The 24,365-nt window shown below is 44.4% G+C and overlaps 1 protein-coding gene across 2 annotated transcripts in view; it reads right to left on the reverse strand.

Moving 5' to 3' along the window:
* The window catches only part of LOC126458128 (sialin), a 311,357-nt gene that overhangs the window by 208,564 nt on the left and 78,428 nt on the right, over positions 1-24,365 (reverse strand). For both annotated transcript variants that reach the window (XM_050094964.1, XM_050094963.1), the window contains exon 2: positions 19,661-19,863. In XM_050094964.1, coding sequence (XP_049950921.1) covers positions 19,661-19,863 — 203 coding nt within the window. The remainder of the gene's footprint in view (positions 1-19,660; positions 19,864-24,365) is intronic.

Consider the following 24,365-nt stretch of genomic DNA (forward strand, 5'->3'; position numbering starts at 1 on the left):
TTACTGATACATATCACATTAAATTTATTTGATGGTAACGTAAAATAATTCTCCAAAATTTTAAAATAAGCGTTGTCTAAAACTTTTGAGGTTAATCTAGTGGCAATGTATGGCCTGTATTAAGCGACACTTCACGGCGTTTTCAACATCTCATCTCTGTATTTCCTGGTGCCCTATCAGGATCTACATCTCGCTAATCAGAAAAAGGGTCAGTTGCCATTAACCCCCTTGCCACACATCCGTCTCTCATCTCGACTACAAGATTTCAACTTCACAGTCATGTTGAGACAGTGCCATGGCAGTTTTCATCCAACGAATAAGGTAAGGCGAACCAATGCATCTAGCCGACAAAAGCTTTCTAGTAGTTCAAGTGGAACTACTTGTGCCATTATGTAGAAAATCCACATATGCATAACTACTCTACAATTTACAATTAAATACATGGCAGAGGGTTCTTCGAAACCCTTTAGCATTATTTCTCTACCACTACACTCTCGAACAGCGCGCAGGGAAAACGAACTTATATCTTTCCGTGCGAGATCTTATTTCTCTTAATTTATTAGATGATCGTTTCTCCCTCGTAGAAGGGCATCAAAAAGTATTTTCGCGTTCGGGATTGAAAATTGGAGGCGAAAATTTCGTGAAAAGTTCTCGCCGCAAAGAAAAGCACCTTTGTTTTAATGATTGCCACCCCAACTCGCGTACTATATGCGTGACACTCGCTCCCTTATTTCTCGCTAATACAAAACGAGCTGCCCTTCTATGAACTTTTCCAATGTTTTACATCAATCCTTTCTCGTAAGGACTCCATACCGCACAGCAATACTCTAGCAGAGGACGGACAAGTGCAGTGTAGGCAGTCTCTGTCATGGATTTGCTGCGTCTTCTAAGTATTCTGGAAATAATACGTAACGTTTGATTCGTCTTCCCCACAACATTATCTATGTGATCGTTCCAATTTAAGTTGTCCGTAGTTACATTTATTTGAAATGATAGCCTTCAAATGTATGTGATTTATAGTGTAACCGAAATGTAACGGATTCCTTTTAGTAATCATTTGGATCATCTCACACTTTTCATTATTTAGAGTCAACCGTCACTTTCTGCACCACACAGAGATCTTATCTAAACCATTTCGCAATTGGTTCTGATCTTCTGATGACTTTACCAGATGCTAAATAACAGCACCATTTGCAATCAATCTAAGACAGCTACTCAGATTGTCTCCTAAATCATTTATATACATTAGGAATAGCAAAGGGCCTATAACACTTCCTTGGTAAACCCCAAATATCACTTCTGTTTTACTCGATGACTTTCCATCAATTACTATAAACTGTGACCTTTCTGACAGGAAATCAAGAATCCAGTCGCACAACTTAAACGATATTCTATACACACACAATATGATTAGAAGCGCTTGTGAGGAACGATGTCAAAAGCCTTCTGGAAATCTAGAAATGACATCTATTAGAGATCCCTATCGATAGCATTCATTATTTTATGAGAATAAAGAACTAGCTGTGTTTCACATGAATGATATTTTCTGAACCCGTTCTGAGTACGTGCCAACAGACCATTACCTCCGAGGTAATTCATAATGTTCAAACACAGTATGTATTCCAAAATCCTACAGCAAATCAACATCAGTGGTATGGGTCTGTAATTCATCAGATTACTCCCACGAGTATTCCTTTATTGAGTATTCGTGTGACCAGCGCAACTTCCCAGTCTTTAGGTACGAATCTTTTGTCGGGCGAGAGGTTGCTTATAATTGCTATGTAACAGTTGAGCTATTAGGTCAGCATACTCTAAAAGGAATTTATTTGGTATACAGTCTGGACCGGAAGTCTTGCCTTTATCATGTGACTTGAATTGCTTCACTACTCCGAGGATATCTACTTCTAAGTTACTCATGTTGGAATTAGCTCTTGATACGAATTCTGGAATGTTTCCTTCGTCTTCTTTGGCGAAGGAATTTCGGAAAACTGTATTTAGTAACTTCGCTTTAGTTGCACTTTCATCGGTAACATAACCACCACTATTGCGCAAACAAGATTATGATTTTGTCTTGCAGCAGCTGTACTTTACATAGGACCAGAATCTCTTTGGACTTTCTGACATTTCGAGACAGAGTTTCGTTGTGGAAACTACTACCAACATCTCGCATTGAAGTCAGCGCTAAATTTCGAGTTGTGAACTTCGCTAATGTTGGAGATTCGCGGTTCTTTTAAATTTGGTATGCTTTCTTCGTTTTGTTGCTTCTGCAACACTGTTCTGACCTGTTTTCTGTGCCACAGGGGATCAGTACCGTCGCTTATTAATTTACTTGGTATAAATCGCTCAATTACTGACGATGCTCTTTCTTTCAATTTAAGCCACATCTGATCTACGCTTACACTGTTAATTCATAAGGAATGGAGACTAACACTTAGGAAAGCGTCAAGCGAATTTTTATCTGTTTTTTTAATAAGTATATTATGCGTTTATTTTTGGTGGTTTTGAATTTTACTGTGTTCATGTTCGCTACAACGACCTTGTCATCGCTAATCTCTGCATCCGTCATGATGCTCCCCATTTGCTCAGGATTATTTGTTGTTAAGTTGTCAGTTATATTTTTCAACCATTTGCACTTCGAGTGGCTCCTGAACTAACTGTTCAAAATAATTTTCTGAGAAAGCGTTCAGTACGATTTCTCAGGCATTTTATGCCCACCAACAACTTAAAACATATATTTTCAGCAAGATATGGAGGGTACATTGAAGTTACCATCAACTATAATTGTATGAATGGGGTATTTATTTGAAATGAGACTCAAATTTTCTTTGAACCTTCCAACAACAGTATCATCTGAGTCAGTGGGTCGGTAAAAGGAACAAATTATTTATTTATTTTGATTGTTAAGTATAGCTACATCTAACAGCAGTACAGTATAGCTACATCTAACAGCAACAAACAAGTCACCACCAACTGATTAAATCTATCCGTTCTAACCACCGCTGAGTCCTTTGTCATAACTTCGGCTTTAGCCATCTTTCAGTAAATATAACGATTTGAGCATCAGTACTTTCTGTTAGCACTTAGAGTTTTGGTTCTTCCCACATAGCTACAATTTACTATTGTAATACATACCCATGGTTCCCAAGTCTACCCACGTCCTGGGTTTGACATGCACTCTATGAGGCTGAAGCTCCTTTCATTCTTTCCTGAGACCCTTCAACCTAAAAAAAAACCCGCTCAGTCAACTCCATACAGCCCCTTCTACCCGAATAGCCGCCTGCTGTGTGTAAAGGATTCCTGACATATTAAGCGGAACACGATACCCCACCACCCTATAGCGCGCGTCAAGGAATCTGCAGCCTACACGGTCGCGCAACCGTCTCAGCCTCTAATTCGGACCCTCCAATAAGCTCTGTACCAAATGTCCGCAATTGGTCCTTCAGATGACGCTGCAGATGGTGAGCTGTGCCTTCATCTCAGGAGCAAGGCCGACAGTCTTTACCACTGCAGCTAGCCGCCGGAAACCAGAGAGAATTCTTTTCGATCCGAAGTGACACTCACCATTAGTGACCACGCGAGCCACCATTTGCAGCTGGCTGCACGCTGTGCTCCTCATGGCACCCAGACGGACCCGTTTCACATCTGAGATGACTACATCCTCCCAGTATCCACACAGAGTGCACACTGGCTTTCTTTCCCTTCTTAGCAGCCATTATCCTTAGGAGCTCCATTACATGCCTAACACAGGAGCTCACAACTACAAATAATCCCACCCTTTGCGAATGTCCACACACGCTGATGAGCTTCCTCTGAAACAGGACAAGTGACTGCATCTGCTCAGGATCTTTATCAGCCACAGGTAGCGTCTGGAAACTTTTTATCGAACAAACCAAGGCCTTTCGATCAGCTTCCCGGAAAGTCTTTCACTGCCTGACACACCTTGGAATGATCTCCCTCTCGACCACAGGTGAGGGGTCAACCTCTGTGTGGACAGCAAGTGGGGTGGTCACAGTAGTGGACCTATAGGGGGACGCATGGCATGTGCTGCACATCTCTTGGATTCCGACGTCTAGCCCCCCGCACGTCACTGGCAGTTTAAACTACAACACCACTAGAGATTACGTGATCAGACTAACTCCTACTACTACTTCATCTGGAAGTTGAGAATATTAATCATAAAAGCACTTTTGCGTACTTTGTATTGCCGAATACACTGCTTTGATATGTTCAACACTGACGCGTCCGTGTCCCATTCGTTAACGAATTACCTCTTTCATGGAAGCAAAACTCCTCCGACAGTCTGGCTGGAGGCTCATGTCAAAGTAAACGTCTTCCCACAGGATCTCAGATACACTCTATGGATGACACATCAGGGGACTGGGCAGGCCACGCCAGAATCTGTACATTCCTTGAAGCGTTTCTGGTGAGCTCTTGTATTATCCTGCTGGAATATACCACTAGATACACCGGTTATGAAGAGTATGACTGCAGAGTTTTTCTTTCTTGTTCCACTCGCAAATAGAACGAGCGATAAACGACTGGATATATGCCTCCGTGTGAGCCCTAATTTCTCGTATCTTATCTTCGTGGTCCTTGAGTGAAATTAACTTTGAAGGCAACAGAATCGTTCTGCAGTCAGCTTCAAATGCCGGTTCTCTAAAATTTCTCAATAGTGTTCCTCGAAAATAATGTCGCCTTCCCTCCTGGGATTCCGATCAGAGTTCCCAAAGCATCTCAGTAACACCTGTGCGTTGTTCGAACCTACCAGTAACAGATTTAGCAGCCCTTCTCTGAATTGCTTCGATGTCTTTCTTCAATCCGACCTGGTACGAATCACAAACACTACAGCAGTACTCAAGAATAGGTCGCACTAACGTCCTATATGCGGTCTCCTTTACAGATGAACGACATTTTCCGAGAATTCTCCCAATAAACCTAAGTCGACCATTCGCCTTTCCTACCGCAAAGCTCACGTGCGAGCACTAAGCCACTCTTCGACAGTTATCAAACTAGTTCCGATGTCATATTCAATAGCTCGCCACAACATTAGAGGAGTTGGAGAGGCTTGCATCTCGAGAATGACTGCCCCCTGTGTCCTTTCACCATGTCGCCTACAGACACGGTGGCAGGGGTCCAAGTACAGTTATGGAGACACCGTGGAAAGCTCGTAAAGTGGGGCTCTGTCATCCCCCGCCCCTACACGCTCACATGCTACACGACTTCATTCTCAACAAACCGACGCCCACACTTCGTCGTTCACTGCCAGTCTTTACCGCCACCCTTTCGCCTCACATGCCCACACATAACATTACACCAAAACCGCGACCGCTCTCCTTCTACTTGAGTCATACGTGAAATAAACAATAAAAACTTTAAGAAGTCTATTTTATTCTGAGTACTTTCGTGAATAGAAATATAATTTTAATAATTTTCTCCCGACTTATCCATACATGAAACAGCTATCCGTCCTTCAATCATTGCACATAACAAATACTGCACGAACAACCGAAGGTACATTTTGACTAAATGTAAACCAAACTTCTTTTAATAAGTCTTTATTTAACTACAGGCCCAGAGGCCTGGCGTCAGCGAGGCGTGGACGTGTCACTGACGGGATGTAAGCAATGCCCACTGCCGTTACATATCAACGAGAAATGCTCCTGTTACCGGAAAATTGCTACCTAATGGCGTGAGTTGAACGAAGTTGTAATTGCAACTCGTAATGAAGCAAAAAAGTTTCTCATAATCCGCGCAGCGAAAGAGTTGCAGCCATACGTTAAATATTTGAGTAGCAGCGTAGCATCAAATCGAAACTGGAATGTTTCGAAAATAATTCAAATTTTCGTAACATTTCCATTTAAACGTAAGCCTAAATATCGCAGATTTTGTGAGAGATGTTCAAAATATTAGGATACTTTTCCAAAATCAGATAGTCCAAAAATATTTCATAGCTGTAGACCAGAAGTTCCTCGTTACAGGGCACAGTTTCAGACCATGTTATACCGACTTGCCCTTACAGAGAGGAACAAAAGATCCTCTCACGTACAGTGTGGCTTAATTAAACTGTCGCTACTTGAGAGGTCCCCCAGGAAAAACGATTTCTCGTAGGACAATAAAATCTTCGTGGTAACTTTTGGGCGGACATGTGGAAGACAAATGACGAATAAACCATTGAAGGAAAAGCACATTTTAATTCCACGTGAGAGGATAACATTTTATAATTGCGTACCACGTTCACGTTCCAAGTTACAAACGTTGCTCAGTGTGACGACAATCTACACCCCACTTAACCTCGAACCGCGCTACAGATTGCTCTACTGCTGACTGACACATCTTGGGGGGGGGGGGGGGGGGGGGGGGGTTGGCTGCCTTCCTTGCTAAGCTTATCTTCAACCTCCAACTTGTGTCAGTGCCCCACTGGTAAACCCTATCCCTTAGGTAACCCCACAGGCAGAATTCACACGGGTTCAAATCCGGTGATCTTGATAGCCGCTCAGTTCAAAAATCACTAGTTAGCTGGAACTTCCGAATCACGTTCTTCAACCTCAGTGCGGAAAGAAGACTTCTCCGTACTCCTGCAATACGTCGATACTCGCGAAGAACAGCAGCACTATTTCTGTTGTTTTGATGAAACAGCTTTACAACTACAGCCCTGCGCAACTTGACACATGTTGAGTGTCTTCCAGCCGCGCGGAGTGGCCGTGCGGTTTGAGGCGTCATGTCAAGGATTGCGCGACCCCTCCCGCCGGAGGTCCGACTCCTCCTTCGGGCAAGGGTGTGTATGTTGTTCTTAGCATAAGTCAGTTTAAGTAGTGAGTAAGTCCTGGGACCGACGACCTCAGTAGTTTGGTCCCTTAGGAATTCACACACGTTTTTGAACTGTCTCCCAAAACCAAACTTCGCACGCCGATTTTCCAATACCGCTTCTGAGTGGTCACCTAAAACTTCTAAATCGATTCTAGAAATCTGCTTCTGGTTACCAGCTGCCCCATCCCACAATCTATTTTCGGTCCCATGTAAACACAACCGCTTTGAAATGTGCTTGAACTGTCAGCTTTAGTCTTGTTTTTACAAATTTTCGGCTATTAGTGCCGGAGTGGCTTTTTGTACAGTGAAGGATAAGTATAAATATCAGACTGAAGCTGTTTTCATCTGGTATAAATGAAGAGATATAGCGATTGTGCGACGAAGCGTCATTCACCAACAGTGGTAACGTAAACCGGCATAGTATGCACTATTGGACAACCGAAAATCCACGATGGCTGCGACAAGTGGAACATCAGCGACCTTGGCGGGTTAATGTATGGTGCGGCATTATGGGAGGAAGGATAATTGACCCCCATATTATCGATGGCAATCTAAATAGTGCAATGTATGTTGATTTCCTATGTAATGTTCCTCCGAAGTTACTACAAGATGTTGCACTTCATGACAGAATGGCGATGTACTTCCAACACGATGGACGTCCGGCACATAGCTCGCGTGCGGTTGAAGCGGTATTAAATAGCATATTTCATGACAGGTGGATTGGTCGTCGAAGCACGTTCACCGGATCTGACGTTCCCGGATTTCTTTCTGTGGGGAAATTTATAGGATATTTGCTATCGTGATCCACCGACAACGCCTGACAACATTCGTCAGCGCATTGTCAATGCATGTGCGAACATCACGGAAGGCGAACTCCTCGCTGTTGAGAGGAATGTCGTTACACGTATTGCCAAATGCATTGAGGTTGACGGACACCACTTTGAGCATTTATTGCATTAATGTGGTATTTACAGGTAATCATGCTGTAACAGCATGCGTTCTCAGAAATGATAAGTACACAAAGGTACATGTATCAAATTGGAACAACCAAAATAAAAAGTTCAAACGTACCTACGTTCTGTATTTTTATTTAAAAAACCTACCTGTTACCAACTGTTCGTCTAAAATTGTGAGCCATATGTTTGTGACTATTACAGCGCCATCTATCACAAAGCGAAAAACGTGGTCCAACTAAAACATTCATATTTCTTTACGTACTACACGAATATGTAATAAAAATGGGGGTTCCTATTTTAAAAAAACGCAGTTGATATCCATCTGACCTATGGCAGCGCCATCTAGGGGGCCAACCATAGCGCCATCTGGTTTCTCCCTTCAAGCTATACAAAAAATGGCTCTGAGCACTATGGGACTTAACATCTTAGGTCATCAGTCCCCTAGAACTTAGAACTACTTAAACCTAACTAACCTAAGGACATCACACACATCCATGCCCGAGGCAGGATTCGAACCTGCGACCGTAGCAGTCCCGCGGTTCTAGACTGCCGCGCCTAGAACCGCATGGCCACCGCGGCCGGCCAAGCTATACAAGTTTCGTTCTTTGTAGTTTTTTCGTTTGACGCTTATTTCGTGAGATATTTGGCAAGGTCACGATCAATGGACCACCCTGTATATAAAAAACTGAGTTAATGGCTCAACGATGAACTTGTACAAGCATCATGGGACGTCCGCCCCAAACAAATAGAACAAACGATAATGAACAAACTGAGATAAAAAAAAAAAACAAAAAAAAAAAACTTGGTGATGGTGTTGGACTGATAAAGCCAGCGCGCCGTGTTCAAGACTCCATCGTGCCACTTTTAAATTTTTTTTTTCTCAACGTTATGAACTGTCCGTCCGGTCATTGAAATGTTTGTTCTCTGTCTGTAGTCTTGGCAGTTGTCATACTATACAATTGTTATAGAACATGACTCATGTTACCGTCGCAAGTAAATGTGACGAATAATGAGAGGAAGCGAGATACAACATAGACATCTCACAGAAATAAGAACAACAAATAAACGGATGTGAACAATGTTACAACAAAGGAATTCAAGAGTCAAAACTTCCAAAACGTAACGCAACTTCAAAAACGTTAAAAACGTATGTTTTGACAGAGCACAGGGAAACTGTGTGATTGTGAAACTGTTGCGTTCATTTGTTGCAGCTTATGTGAAAAACTATTATGTTTTCTTCTTGTCTCTGGGAGTGATCACATTCACATTCATACGAACACTTAAATCGGCCGAGGAAGCATATCTGACACACTTAGCAGTCATTCAAACGATTCCTATCATACGACACACGTACTGTCACTAGTGCCATGTATGACACACCAGACGTGTTCTCCAGTGGAGGTTTCGGTTGACTTGTCACGTTGTCATCAAACGTACGAGCGAGGTTTGAACACAGCTCGCCCGTATCGTAGTCCAACACTATAACCACTTCACCATAACGCCGCTGGTGTTTCCTGCTGTTCTATTTGTACTTCTTGTCCTTCGACCTTTCACTGTTTCTATTTTGCGTTTTCTCACAGCTCAGTACACCTTCTTCCTGTTTTTATGCTTGATCTGTGTTCAGTTTTTGAAGGGCTGTCCACTGGGGCCTCTTACCACTAAATCTGAGGGGGGGGGGATACAGCTGCAACGTCCACACTCTCAGACAGCAAGGCCTTTGATGTACGCTAATTTTTTCTGGGTGTTTATACTGAATCTGAAAATGATACGATTATGTTTTCAAGCCATACAGCTACACTTCATACGTTACAGTTCTTAGCCTTAGGAATTACACTGTCAGAGTCTTAAGAACGTCGAATCTCTTAAGTGTTATATGCTTCCTTATCTATCGGACCAACGCGTTGGATTCGGTGTCTTTCGCGTTACCTTGAAAGTAACTACCTTACTACTGCAGCAGACTGACCAAACGATTTGTCAAGTTCACAACTATTCGGCAATACAGGGGTGTCTATTGATTAGCCTCTTAGCCTCTACACGGCCTTTAAAGACTACATTGAAACTGTGACTCGATTATTTTTCGCACAGCATTATATACGCTACTCATAACTCATGCTCCGTGACAGCCCCGGCCAAAACGTTTGCTCACAAGTAGTCGATTTAGCTCTACATATTCAGTTAACTGATGTCCGCACCATAATGCAGACTGATCTTTGACATGGTTAAAGGAACTAAGCGATACGCAATCTTTACATCACAATGATTACCAAAACAATCTTTCATTGTTTTAACATAACAAACGCTTCTCCTATGCGATCGATTTTACTGAATTTTGAATTTTTCCTTCCCATCTTAATTCTTCCTCTCTTTTCCTTATTTTTAATTCCGGCGGCACCAAACCCTCGGGGACACTGGCCCAGTTGTAGCTGCCTCGTTGCACCCCTGCTATTATCGCTCGATAATTTTCCTAATTGTGTGATGACTATTTTCCGGATATCGTCTTAGAGTAAAACAACATACTGCCGTGGCGCAGTTTTCAACAATATAGGAGTCTCCGTAGCGGTCCACACCGTTGCTCAGCAACAGTCTGAGACGAGGCGAATGGCGAACAACGCGAATGTGTCCGTCCCCGGCCAACAAAATATTAGGAAAACCGTGAAATGCAGTAACAGAGCGGAGCAACGGTAGCAGTCAAAAGGTAAGCTATCAACAAACATCGGCCTCCCGCCTATCTGTGGCACCCAAAACACAGCAGTCATATCGACTGCATGCTCCTGTGGTAATTTTCAAGAATGATTGCCTATCGCAGTTGGAGGACTCCAAACGATACAATCGAAGATGCGATAGTAAATCGATTATGGAAGTCTCGTTGCGCACTTTATGCTAAATTATTTGTGATCGTCATTTTTATCAGTTTTACGTTGTTTCTCAGTTCGAGTACATAACATTCCCGCCGTAATTGTTTGTGATTCCATTGGGAAATCGACACAGTTTCTCTTCATAGCGAGTGTAATGTGTGCAGCTTCTCAAGTTTCTTCTGCGGATTGCCACACATGGAAAAATCTAATTCCATGCATATCCAGTATAGACAAATGTTTGACTTTTTGTCGGAAATATGGACTTCTGCCGGTCGACGAAAGGAGGGACTGTGTTGACTGTGGTGGTGCGAAGTCTGTGAAACTGCATTTATTTTGCGGACTTCCGGAAAGCGAACCAGCACCAGGAAAAATACGTGGTTCGAGTCCTATACATTATCGATTCGATTCAGACGAGCGTAATTCTTGTGTCGTGCTGGATTGGAGATTATACGTAGCAAGCTACAGCATCAGAAACTGAGTTATCGGCAAATACCGTATGTGACTACTTCGGGTTTTGCCGAGAAGTGTGCTACGTGATAGTGACAAATGACAGTGTGCAAACTGCTGGACCGAATAAAATAGAAGTAGACGAGTCTCATATTGCTAGACGAAGGACGACCTTCTAAAAGTGAAGTAGATCATATTTGGGTTTTTGGTGGGATAGAAAGGGAGTCACGCAAGTGTTTCGTTGTGAGAGTACTGTCCCGAGACAAGGTGACGTTAGTGGGTCTCATAAAACATTTCATACTGCCTGGAACAAAAGTCATCACAGACGGGTTTCAGTCGTATCAGACTCTCAAAGCTGAAGGATTCGAGCACGAATTCGTGAACCACTCTGTCGAGTTTGTCTCTTCTGATGACGCCAGTGTCCATACCCAGAATATAGAACGGCTGTGGAAGTCTGTCAAGTCTACCATAAAAAGAGAAGGGTGTCGAGGACAGAGAGACGAACTGTATTTGTTCCAGTACCTATACTTTCACAACTTGCGTTTGCTAGGGAAAGTCGACGCATGCGACTCTCTGCCGATATTCCTGCGCGATATTGGCAGAGTTTACCCTGGGTACGGGGAAAAAGGAATTGCCCCTGCAGCTTATACATCACGCGGACTGTCACAAGACGATAACACCGACGACGGAGTAAGGTAAGTCGTCTCCTTTCAATTTACAAGTGCTTCTCTAACGCATTTCTTTTGTCGTTCTGTATTGACATACTCGTAACGCGCGCCACGAGACTTCCATAATCGATTTACTATCGCAACTTCGATATGTATCATTTGCAGCCCTCCAACTTCGATAGGCAACCACTCTTGGAAATTACCGTTCCTGCAGACGCATAACAAACTCCAACAGGCATGGATGTTAAATGAATATGGAGATCTTCGACATGGGACGTTTACATTCACAGGGCATTTGCACTAGTATGTTCTGCAGACATGATTAGCATTTCAGTCACCTCGGTTCAGTATGCGTCGTGTTGCCTAGTAGGCACAGGGTCCGCCATGGGCCCTCATAACTTGTTCCATGCGTCATGGCATCGACGCATATAAGGCGCGAGTGGTTCCAAAGTTCATATGTCGTGGTTGGCACTGGGGCACAGCGCTGCACCCATCGTTTCACATACCACAAATTTTCGATTGGCGCCAAGTCTGGTGATCTGGCGCGCCAGGGCAAAACGCAGACACCCTGTGACACCAAGAAGACACATGTTCGTGCAGCAGCATGTGACCGTGTAATTCTTGCTGAAAAATGGCGTCTCGAGTGTTGTGCAGAAAGGGTATGGCTAAGGGTAGCAGCATGTCTTTCACGTAAGTTATTCTGGCCACAGTGCCCCGGACACGCACCAACTGTGATTTGTGGTTATACCCAATAGCACCCCGCACCGTAAGGCCTTGGGTTGGCACTGCATGTAGCCGGCCGGAGTGGCCGAGCGGTTCTAGGCGCTTCAGTCTGGAACCGTTCGACCGCTACGGTCGCAGGTTCGAATCCTGCATTGGGCATGGATGTGTGTGATGTCCTTAGGTTAGTTAGGTTTAAGTAGTTCTATGTTCTAGGGACTGACCATCTCAGCTGTTAAGACCCATAGCGCATGTCTTGTGCGAACGCAGTCACTGTGATGGCAACCCAAAATGCGGCCATCATTTTCAAACAAAAGAACCTGGATTCGTTCGAAAACACTATCTGATACCATTCCTGTGCCCAGTAACGTCGTTCCTTACTCCATTGGCGTCCAGCATGTTTCTGCACATTCGTCAAAGGTAAGAGGAGAAGTGGACGACGCGCACTAAGCCATGCCGTAATAAACGGCGACGCTTCTCACGCCTGATAGTGTACGATGTGTTCCACTGTCCACTGTTGCGCCAGAACCGAGGAGATCGCAGATTTGTCCTGCAGTGCCAGTCGGATGAGGTAACGATCTTCTCGGGAGGGGTGGGGGTCTGGATGGTGCGACTTGACCCATCTCCTCGTGTTCTACGACTTTCCGTGAACCATTCTGCACATCCATTACACTGCCGAAACACTTCGTCCAACACGAGCAGCAATTTCCTGACATCCTCTTATGCCAATAACGCGCTACCTTTTAAACTCACTGATTTAACGGTACGGTTGGCGTATTATGTCTGCGAGGCATCCTGCATGTCTGCTGAAGTCACACCGATCGATTACCTTCGGTTTATAGCGACAGCGCGAGCCACAGGCACATTTGACCGACAGGTGGTGTTGCGCCGCGATTGCGATGTTGTCCATGAGTCCGCGCGCCGACATGGTTCAAATGCTAATTTCTGCAAAACATACTAATGTATATGTCCTGTGAATACGAACGTTCTATCTCTACTCGTTCACAGTTTTCTGTTTTTTTCTAAACATGAGTACATTTTTATAAGAAATTCTGAGGATTATCGGCGAATTTCAAACATTACGCTATATTATATGCCAGAAAATTAATTTGTGTTTTAAATAAGCGACAGCAGATATTGACTTGAAATTGTTGTCTTTTCTTTCATACAGTTAAATGAGTGAGTCTTTGCGCCAGTGCTGTTCGTATCCTAAATCGCTGGGCAGTGGACCCACATTTTGACTTCTCGTTTCCTAACTCTCAGTCGGTAGACATCGAAGGAATTCGAGTTGCCAATATGTTGATTCTTCTCGCTGCAAACGATAGGACTATATGATACTGTGCGTAATAGTCATAAAGCTACAGAGGCAAGTTTTTGATGCTGTGTTACATTTCAGTGATAAGTAATTTACAGCAGTGGGTATCATTTGTACCTGACCTCTTACGCTATTGCGTGTCCCCTGTTCTGGCACAACGAGTATCAATCGTTCACTCTGAGAAGACTCTCGGATTAGTGACTGGGGCACTAGCTGTACCGAAAGAATTCGAAAGACTGTGTATGATTTCGGACTGATATTCGCTTGTTTCAGGTCGTTACCAAGATAAAAGTTCAAATGAAATGAGCGTATGGCATCGTTGACCGAGAGACCCCCTATTCAGGGAAATTCGGTCGCCAAGGGCAAGTCTCATTACATTCGACGCCACATTGGGCGATTTGCTGATGAAGACACAACACCCAGTCCCCGAGTGGAGAAAATCTCCAACTCGGCCAGGAATCGAACCAAGGCCCGCTTGCATGGGAGGCGAGCACGTTACCACCCACCTAAGCAAACGGACAGTTCAAATGAAAGAGTCATACAATAAAAACAAAACTCAAAATTTCCATTTAGCTCAAAAAACTTATTTAAAAACATTCAGGAATACTAAGGAAGAACCGGTATATTTAGCTTTTTTTTCATCAGGAAACCAATTAGTGTCAGGCTGCCAAGCAACAACTGAAGTGAGTGACGCTAAAGTGCGCGTCATTTATGACGGCGGCCGAGTTTAGGTTCGTTCTGCGCATCTGACGTCACAAAACACAGTTAGCCAATAAACAGAGAACTACGTTGCCTGAGCTCGACTGCAGTGCAGAGCACGGACGAGTGTCTTCAGTTTTAGAAACATCCAGTAATACATAAAGTAATTGAACAAAAGCAATGTCTTGTTAGCAGACTTTCTTTTATAGACAGTTTGGAAAAAGCAATCTTTATACCAATTGCTTCATATTCGATGAATTAATTAAACCAAACAAGCAATAAACCTCCTAATTCAGGCGATAGCAAGGAAATTCATTCTTACTAACGGCTTTTTCGCAATAAAGAACAGTGGTAATTGTTTATTTCCTATTGCTCTTCAACGAAACATGAGTAATTCATTGTCATACCAACAGTGCCTGTTGGTATTTTGCGTGATATTTTAAAGTCCTCCGAGAAATGTATTAAATGACGAGCTGTGTTAGCGTAATGATTAAAGTGTATGGCTGCTAAGTGAAAGGTTCTGAGTTCAAACCTTGTTCGGTGCTTAATATTTTCTTTATTCAAAAACAATATCGAAGTGTCTTATTTCATGAATTTTATTTGTTTGAATGTAATTTTTTGAAATTTCTAGTGGCAACTAAAATTGACCATAAGGAAAGTATACGCTATGGACTGTTACCTCTGCAAACTCTTCAAAATTTCGTGCAATGGTTTACTACATCTAATGCTGCACAATAACTGCTTTGAACATCGAAACAAAATTAAGTCATTTATGGGGGGAAGGTATCAGTCAAGAAGATGTGAAACAATCAAATTTTTGGGCCAAATAGCTTTTGTGAAATCGAATGATAAAGTGTGTCAAAGTAGTCGAAACACCATGTGTCTGCACAGGCGAGCAGTGCAATGATGACAAAATCGCGCACAGTGCGGAATGCGGGGAGCACGTCTCTGTAGCAGCGAAAGGGTAATGCGGCCGTAGTGGCTTTACTTCATAAACTGCGCGCTCCCCCCTAAACGGAAGTTTGCGGACTATACTATGGCGCTGCTTCTCTTGGCGCGTACAACTGGCAACGCAGCAATCTCCCGCGTCTGGGTGGGCATGCGCGAACCGCCAAGATAAAAGAATTACACTATAGTGCTCCACAGCAAAGTGACAGAAATCTCTAAGTTAATAGTTACACCTGATCTCTGTAGAGGTCAGTCGAGTGCACTGCCTTGAGACGGGAGATTCTCTTCAGGAGAAATCGTCCTAATTTTGGGCACTTCCCTCTGCTCCTCCCCAGTCCAGTGCACAACTCATCAAAAGAAGACACATATCTTTTAAAGTACTTAACACATGGTGATGGGTTTTCCCTTAATATCTGTATATAAAAGGCAACGTCCTGACTCACTGACTCATCATCGCCCAGCCAAAACTACAAAGGATAGAAACTTCAAATTTGCAGTGGGTGTTGATCTTATGCTGTAGGCGTCGGTTAAGAAGGGGGTGAAATAGAGGATGAAATATTTTTTGAAAATATGTCGCTATTAAGGCAATTTTGAAGCCAGATCTATGAAAATTGGTATTTGACTTATCGGTTGGAAAAAAACCACATGTTTCAGTGTTTTTCGAAATTCATCCCCTAAGGAAGTGGAATAGGGGATGAAAAGTTATATGAAATTATTAAATATGAATGCCTTCTCAAAGCTCAATCTACGGAAATCTGTATTGACATCTCTGTTAGAAAAAAAAATTCTCTCTTTTTAGAAATTCAACCTCTAACGTTGTGGAACAGCGGATGAAATCTTCTAAGAAAATATTTGGTTCTATTAAAAAAAGCTAAATCCATGAAAAATTGGTATATCACTTGTGAGTTAGATATAAAGAAATATATGTTAGGTGACGAATGTTCCTAAGGAAATATCACCACAAGAACACAAAATGTTTGATTAACAAAAACCTTGGATTCCGGCTACCAGGCTCACTTTTTCGTCAGAAGTACATTCGGAAAAGACCATGCTTCAGAAGCCTTAATTAGCGTGAAAAAACCAAATCAAGCTATTTAACAGTCACGGCGACAAACTAATTTTGTCAGAACAGCATAGCACAAGAAATGGCTCATTAATACATTAATTTTTCAATAGATTTAATATATGTTAATAAAATTATTTTAGATGTAATTACTGCGCAAACTCGAGCGAAGCAGCGGGCGATAAGCTTAGAAATTGTAAGAAATATATCCGTATTTTTCACTAGTTGGTGGGACTGGATAAATCCAGTACATCCAATAACGTCGTTAAGTCAGCATTTTATGACCGCTGAAGATTTATCAGAAAGAATCGTTTTTGGTTTGATTTGTTACAGTTAAATATCAGTTGATATCGGCTGTTGAAGCCTTTTGGAATTCGTAATATCAAACAGATAGACGCAGACGACATGTATCAACTTCAATATAGTGGGTAAACGTATAGATTCTGAGGTCACCGTTTGACATCCTCCGTTCTGCAAGTATTTTTTCATGCTTTTTAAAAGATTATGGGAGTTTCTTATTATTGTGATAGAAGTAGACTGATGAACCAAAACATTATGATGACCATCTTCTTAACAGCTTGCTTGTTCGTCTTTGGAACGAAATACACCACTGATTATAACAGGGATCCGATGTATATTGGTAGTACTGTGGAGGTTAGCAGGGTTCTGGCTCCGGGGCACGGACAACTACACTCCTGGAAATTGAAATAAGAACACCGTGAATTCATTGTCCCAGGAAGGGGAAACTTTATTGACACATTCCTGGGGTCAGATACATCACATGATCACACTGACAGAACCACAGGCACATAGACACAGGCAACAGAGCATGCACAATGTCGGCACTAGTACAGTGTATATCCACCTTTCGCAGCAATGCAGGCCGCTATTCTCCCATGGAGACGATCGTAGAGATGCTGGATGTAGTCCTGTGGAACGGCTTGCCATGCCATTTCCACCTGGCGCCTCAGTTGGACCAGCGTTCGTGCTGGACGTGCAGACCGCGTGAGACGACGCTTCATCCAGTCCCAAACATGCTCAATGGGGGACAGATCCGGAGATCTTGCTGGCCAGGGTAGTTGACTTACACCTTCTAGAGCACGTTGGGTGGCACGGGATACATGCGGACGTGCATTGACCTGTTGGAACAGCAAGTTCCTTTGCCGGTCTAGGAATGGTAGAACGATGGGTTCGATGACGGTTTGGATGTACCGTGCACTATTCAGTGTCCCCTCGACGATCACCAGTGGTGTACGGCCAGTGTAGGAGATCGCTCCCCACACCATGATGCCGGGTGTTGGCCCTGTGTGCCTCGGTCGTATGCAGTCCTGATTGTGGCGCTCACCTGCACGGCGCCAAACACGCATACGACCATCATTGGCACCAAGGCAGAAGCGACTCTCATCGCTGAAGACGACACGTCTCCATTCGTCCCTCCATTCACGCCTGTCGCGACACCACTGGAGGCGGGCTGCACGATGTTGGGGCGTGAGCGGAAGACGGCCTAACGGTGTGCGGGACCGTAGCCCAGCTTCATGGAGACGGTTGCGAATGGTCCTCGCCGATACCCCAGGAGCAACAGTGTCCCTAATTTGCTGGGAAGTGGCGGTGCGGTCCCCTATGGCACTGCGTAGGATCCTACGGTCTTGGCGTGCATCCGTGCGTCGCTGCGGTCCGGTCCCAGGTCGACGGGCACGTGCACCTTCCGCCGACCACTGGCGACAACATCGATGTACTGTGGAGACCTCACGCCCCACGTGTTGAGCAATTCGGCGGTACGTCCACCCAGCCTCCCGCATGCCCACTATACGCCCTCGCTCAAAGTCCGTCAACTGCACATACGGTTCACGTCCACGCTGTCGCGGCATGCTACCAGTGTTAAAGACTGCGATGGAGCTCCGTATGCCACGGCAAACTGGCTGACACTGACGGCGGCGGTGCACAAATGCTGCGCAGCTAGCGCCATTCGACGGCCAACACCGCGTTTCCTGGTGTGTCCGCTGTGCCGTGCGTGTGATCATTGCTTGTACAGCCCTCTCGCAGTGTCCGGAGCAAGTATGGTGGGTCTGACACACCGGTGTCAATGTGTTCTTTTTTCCATTTCCAGGAGTGTATATTGCTGAAAGATGACATCGCCGGCGGGGAAGACACCAATCATGAAGAGATGTAGATGCTTCGCAGATGTCAGCGTGTTTTCGACTACTACCACAAGTCCCATGCGAGCGCAGCAGAATGTCTACGATAGCAAATACCGCTGGCAACTAGCCTGCGTCCGTGGCGCACTTCACGTTTCGAGCCGCCGTTCACCTCGATGACGGCGTTTGTGGAGACGACCATCGACCTAGCGTAGCAAAAACGTGGTTCACGCAAAGAGCCAACACGTTTCCATTGATCGACGGCCGAATCCTGATGTCCTGTGTCCACTGCAATCGTAACTGAAGATGTAAACATGTCAACACGTGGTGGTGGTCTGCTGTGGAGCTCCACATTGGAGTTCCGTGTTCAACAATGTACTATAAACGGAGTGTTCCGAAACCTTGTGCGTGCACCAGCATTGTGCTCTTACGGCAGAGATGACACAGACCTACATCTATCGGACTTTATAGAGCAGATCCACGTTCTGTGTATAATCGTGGATGTCCAACCATTTAGCGCCTAGCGACGTTTTCGAGATACTCGTTAACGGACTGATCCCCCGTCCGTGTCTGCTCCGCTTACATACTTTCGTTACCGCTTCACTGGCCCGCAACACCACCAGGGGGCATCAACGTCGCGATGGGCAATGGTCAGAATGTCTTGGCTTATGAGTGTGTGTCCTACTATATTCGATATTGCGCGTAAATAAGAGCAATCTCCTTTCAGGAGTGAATTTGTTCGCTTTTGTGAAGATGCCATGGACGTGGTCCAATGAACTGCATGATTGCTGCCTGTCACTGGCTGATCACACGCAGTACATTACAGGGGATGCTGGGGACTCTGCCTATTTCACCGCTCCCAGCAGGCCTCGCGCTGTCTCTCAAGCTAGATTGTGGGGATAATAGCTATTTTAAGCGTGTTGGTTGTTTGCGCAGCGTTCCGTGCGACGCGCCAGCTCGTTTCTGAGCGCGTACGGGGCGTTCCACGACGAGAAACACGTCAGGTGTGAGGAAGACTTAACGTAGCGACTGTGCTGGATGCCTTACCTCTGATGAGGCATGAACGTCGGGGTCATCCGGGCACTCATGGCCGGAGGTGGCGGAGCCGTTGGGGTGCTGCACCCCCTGCATTATGTACGTCTGGTTGACCATCGCCACGATACACACGCTCAGGTTCACCTTCAGCCCATAGATGATGGCGAACGACACCGCTGCTAGCACGGCGAACAGGTACCGGGCCTTGAAAAAACCTGTGGACAAAACAGAAACAGTCAAATGGTTCTGAGCACTATGGGGCTTAACATCTGAGTTAATCAGTCCCCTAGAACTTAGAACTACTTAAACCTAACTAATCTAAGGACATCACATGCCCGAGGCAGGATTCGAACCTGCGGCCGTAGCGGTCGCGCGGTTCCACACTGAAGCGCCTAGAACCGCTCGGCCACCCCGGCCGGCCCACAGACATAGTCCCACAACTCTGCAACTACACTTGTTTCGGTAGTTAATCCTTAAGATGGTCTTCTAATGAGCAAAACACAGGTGTACACTGTATCACACCAGCTCAGTTCGAAGAGCTCCTAGCAAATAGGACGGCATGTTCTTCTAATAATTTCCGGGTATGCAGCCGGATCCCGTAGACATTCTGCCACGATATTTCGGCCCAGAGACGTCCGGCCATCATCAGGTGTCATACTGCCTGCGGATAAGGGTAACGCCACAGTTCTTTTGACAAGAGAAGCCTACAACGAGAAGATATATAGTCAGATAAATGATTCTACGTACCGCAGAATTGAAAAGGACCCAACAAGCCGAATATCAAGGAAAACTGCTATCCTTTTGAATGACTGTTCTCTACGTGGAAAAGTTATCAAGAGATTGAGACCACACAATGCAGTACCACCAAGACTCTATGGTCTTCCCAAGATACACAAGGATGGTGCCCCACTACGATTAATAGTGAGTAATATTGGTGCTGCGACCTATTCTACAGCAAAATATCTGGCCTCACTACTAAAGCCGTATGTGGGTAAGTGTTGCCACCACATACGTAATTCCGAGGATTTTGTCAGTCGCTTGAAAGAAGTTAAGCTTAGCAGCTCGGATTTATTAGTCAGCTTCGATGTGGTCTCGCTTTTTACCAAAGTGCCTTTAATGGAATCGTTACATCTTATTGGTAACTTATGCAGTGCAGAAATGACGGCCTTGTTTGAACATATACTCTCCTCAACGTACTTTTTATTCAATGACGAATTCTTTGAACAAACAGACGGCGTCGCCATGGGGAACCCTTTGTCCCCTGTGGTAGCTAATCTCTTCATGGAGGACTTTGAGGAGAAAGCACTTGAGTCTGCTGTTTTAATGCCTATGGTCTTCTGGCGGTACGTAGATGAACTTTTGTTTTATGGGCTCATGGCAGACATGAACTGGAGAAATTCCTTCATCACTTAAACTCATTATATGAGAATATCAAATTCACGATGGAGATTGAAAAAGATGGCACTTTACCTTTTCTGGACGTGCTAGTACGCCGTAAAAATGATGGGTCACTAGGACATTCTGTGTACAGGAAACCGACTCACACAGGTCTGTATCTCGAGGCGTCAAGCTGCCATCACCCAGCACAAACAGCCGGTGTTCTCAGTACCTTAATACATCGAGCGCATGTAATATCAGATGATGAAAACCTCCATGAAGAATTAGAACACTTGGTGAAGGTTTTTAAAGAGAATGGCTACACTTCACGCCAAATAAGGAAGGCCATGCGCAACTGTCATAACAAGAAGCAACGCACTGAGGACGCTGATGACGACTTTAAATCAACTGCGTTCCTTCCATACGCTGGGAATGTGTCGTCAAAAATAGGCAGATTACTCAAGAAAAATAAAATCAAGGTTATCTTCCGTCCACCAGCAAAGAACCGTGCCCTGGTTGGATCCATTAAAGACGATCTACAATTGAAGAAAGCGGGCGTCTGCAAAATTCCCTGTGAATGTGGCTCTGCATATACTGGCCAGACGACAAGAACTGTCCATGAACGATGTACGGAACATGAAAGATACACCCGTCTGCGGCAACCGTCAAAATCGGCAGTAGCAGACCACTGTATTTCTTTGGGACATTCAATGGAATACAATGGAACAAAAATTTTAGCTCCGGTTTCCGGATTTTGGTATTCCGTAATCGAAGAATCAGTGGAAATACGTCTTGCCGATAATCTTATAAATCGTGACAACGGCTTTCAGCTGGATAAAAATTGGAATCCTGTTATTAAATTATACAATCACAGCGGAATCAACAGCGTCATTCGATACTCAATGACTAGAAGATCTTTTACTTTCACCACTGAGGGCAGCACGTACAATTCGGCTATGCCGCGCATGTCAACACCTGACGCATGCGCTGTAGGATGCCAGTACATTTCGCATGCGCGAGATTCGGCATAAATACCGCGACTGCAACTGGGCTCTTCAGTAGTTGTGTACTCACCTGATGATCGCCGGACGTCCCTGGGCCGAAATATCGTGGCAGAAAGTCGACGGGATCCGGCTGCATACCCGGAAATTATTAGCAGAAGAAATACGCCGGGAAAATTTCAGAAGTCACAGGACGGCATGTTGTTCTTAGCAGAGAGAAGACTCCTGACGTCAAAGTAGATGAAATGTTACACAGGGTGAACAATCGTTAATGCAACTGGCTGCTGTGCCCGCGACGCAAGTGACAGGAAGTCCGCGGTAACTATAGTATGGTTTGTCGCGTAAGTTATTTCTAACATACATAACGCAAACACTTCAAAAGAAAACTGCTCACGTATATTAAGCAAGGAGGCGCTGTTACTGCCTCCCTTCTTTGATTAGGAAATGGCTCATTCCTTCTGACAAATGGCAGCAATTTTTTGGCGAATGTTAAGTTTTACGTTCATGTACACTGTGTGAATTTTTTCTTTCAGCGTCTCCCCCCCCCCCCCCCCCTCAGAGATAACGATCGCAGGGTATTAAACTGGATGAACTAGGAGGCTATATATTATTAGTGATAACTCTATCTTGATAAGACGTCACGAATTTCCTGCAGTGAGAAGTTGGCTGTATGTGCCGTCGCAGAGTTCTGCTGAAAAGTCGCGAATGCATGTTCTCTCTCAGTTAATTTACCAAAAGAGACCACGAAATGTATTCCACATGTCTCAATGTTAATTGTTTCCCGGGACAAAATAGCGTCTATTATTCTCTCTCCGTTAACAGCGCACTACATTCCTATTGTTTGATCATGCAGGGGTGTCTCGCGTATTACATTAGGCTTTTCAGAACTCCAATAACGGTCATTTTGTGAATAACGTATCCACGTAGGGTCGACCATGGTTTGTCCAAAAAGAAAGTTAGGTGAGGGTCAATTTCTTTGTCATGCACCTTATTGAAAATCCATTCAGAAAACCGCAGACTTCTTGCAGGCTCACCTGGTTTAAGTTCTTGCACTGCAGTTACTTAAAGGGCTGTAACTTCAGTAACTTTGTAACCGTTTGAACAGCGCCATATGAAATTCCCATTTGCTGACAAAGACGTCGAAAGATTTTCTAGACCTTTCCAGAACATACCCAATGTCATCCTGACTTTCTTCTGTGAGTACCGTATGAGGCCGTCCATATCTTCTGTCAAAAACACTTCCCGTTTCACGAAACTTATTTATCAATCGATGAATCGTACTCCGATACTTCTTGAAATAATCTCCATACCGCATGTGTTGATTTCGTATGCACGTATGAATCATACATCAATACTCTTTAGTGAATAGAATACTTGTATTTTGCCATTTCATTTGAAACAGTTTCATGCAATACACCGTACCGCATCACCTAACAAACACGCAACGGAGGGGAAATATACTCCCTGCTGGCGAGGAAAAAAATCCCCGCCAGGCGGTTGCGTTAAGGACTGACCAGCCTTTAGAACAATTACTGTTCACGATGTGCGGTTAGTCATAAAATTTTAAGTATCATAAAGAAAAAATAAAGTTACGCAATTAAATTTTTGTTGATTTCGATAAGCATGTCTGCAGCCAAGGTAGGCCTTGAAGTCTCCGCGCCGCAATACAGTAGCCCAAGACTACAGGAGCCGAATGAAAGCCCTCTGCTGAAGAGGAGTATCGAGCGGTAATTCGGTTTCTGTATTTCATGGGGAACGATGCTACAACAAATCATTCTGAGTTGATGAAATTACACGCTAACAGTGCATCATCATATAAGACAGTAGTTAGGTGTACGGTCAAACAAGTCTGGAGTATCTTAAGAAATGGCAGACCTGGTGCTCGAAGACTGGTGGATCACAGTCAGAACTAAAGTTGAAAGAGTGAAAATCAGTCATGGGCCAAACGTCTTCCACGCCACCCACACGATTTCGTGAATGCTAGCCATTCAAAAAGCCCGCGGAACCGCGGCAGCGGCGGAAATGTTCCCTGTATCGGGCCAGTCATTAGCGTACCAATCATTACTGAGAAGTGCTGGACATATCAATACGCCTCTGAGGCAGAGGAGCAAAGCTTCATCACCGCCGCAAAAGGTGAGTACACAACTACCGTCGGGAAACGTTTTTCTAGGTGTGTTTGGAGACGGCCATGGTGTGGTACTTACATTGTACTCGTAAGGGGCACACCGTAACAAGAACAAAATACAAAATCTCTCGATAAGGATTGGGAGGGTGTGAAGACGAAGCGTTGCAAAAGGCTGCCCATGTTCCACGACAATGCCCCACCTCTTAAAGTAGAT

This window comes from Schistocerca serialis, chromosome 2 (assembly GCF_023864345.2).
Source record: "Schistocerca serialis cubense isolate TAMUIC-IGC-003099 chromosome 2, iqSchSeri2.2, whole genome shotgun sequence".
In the NCBI taxonomy this organism is placed as follows: Eukaryota; Metazoa; Arthropoda; class Insecta; order Orthoptera; family Acrididae; genus Schistocerca; species Schistocerca serialis.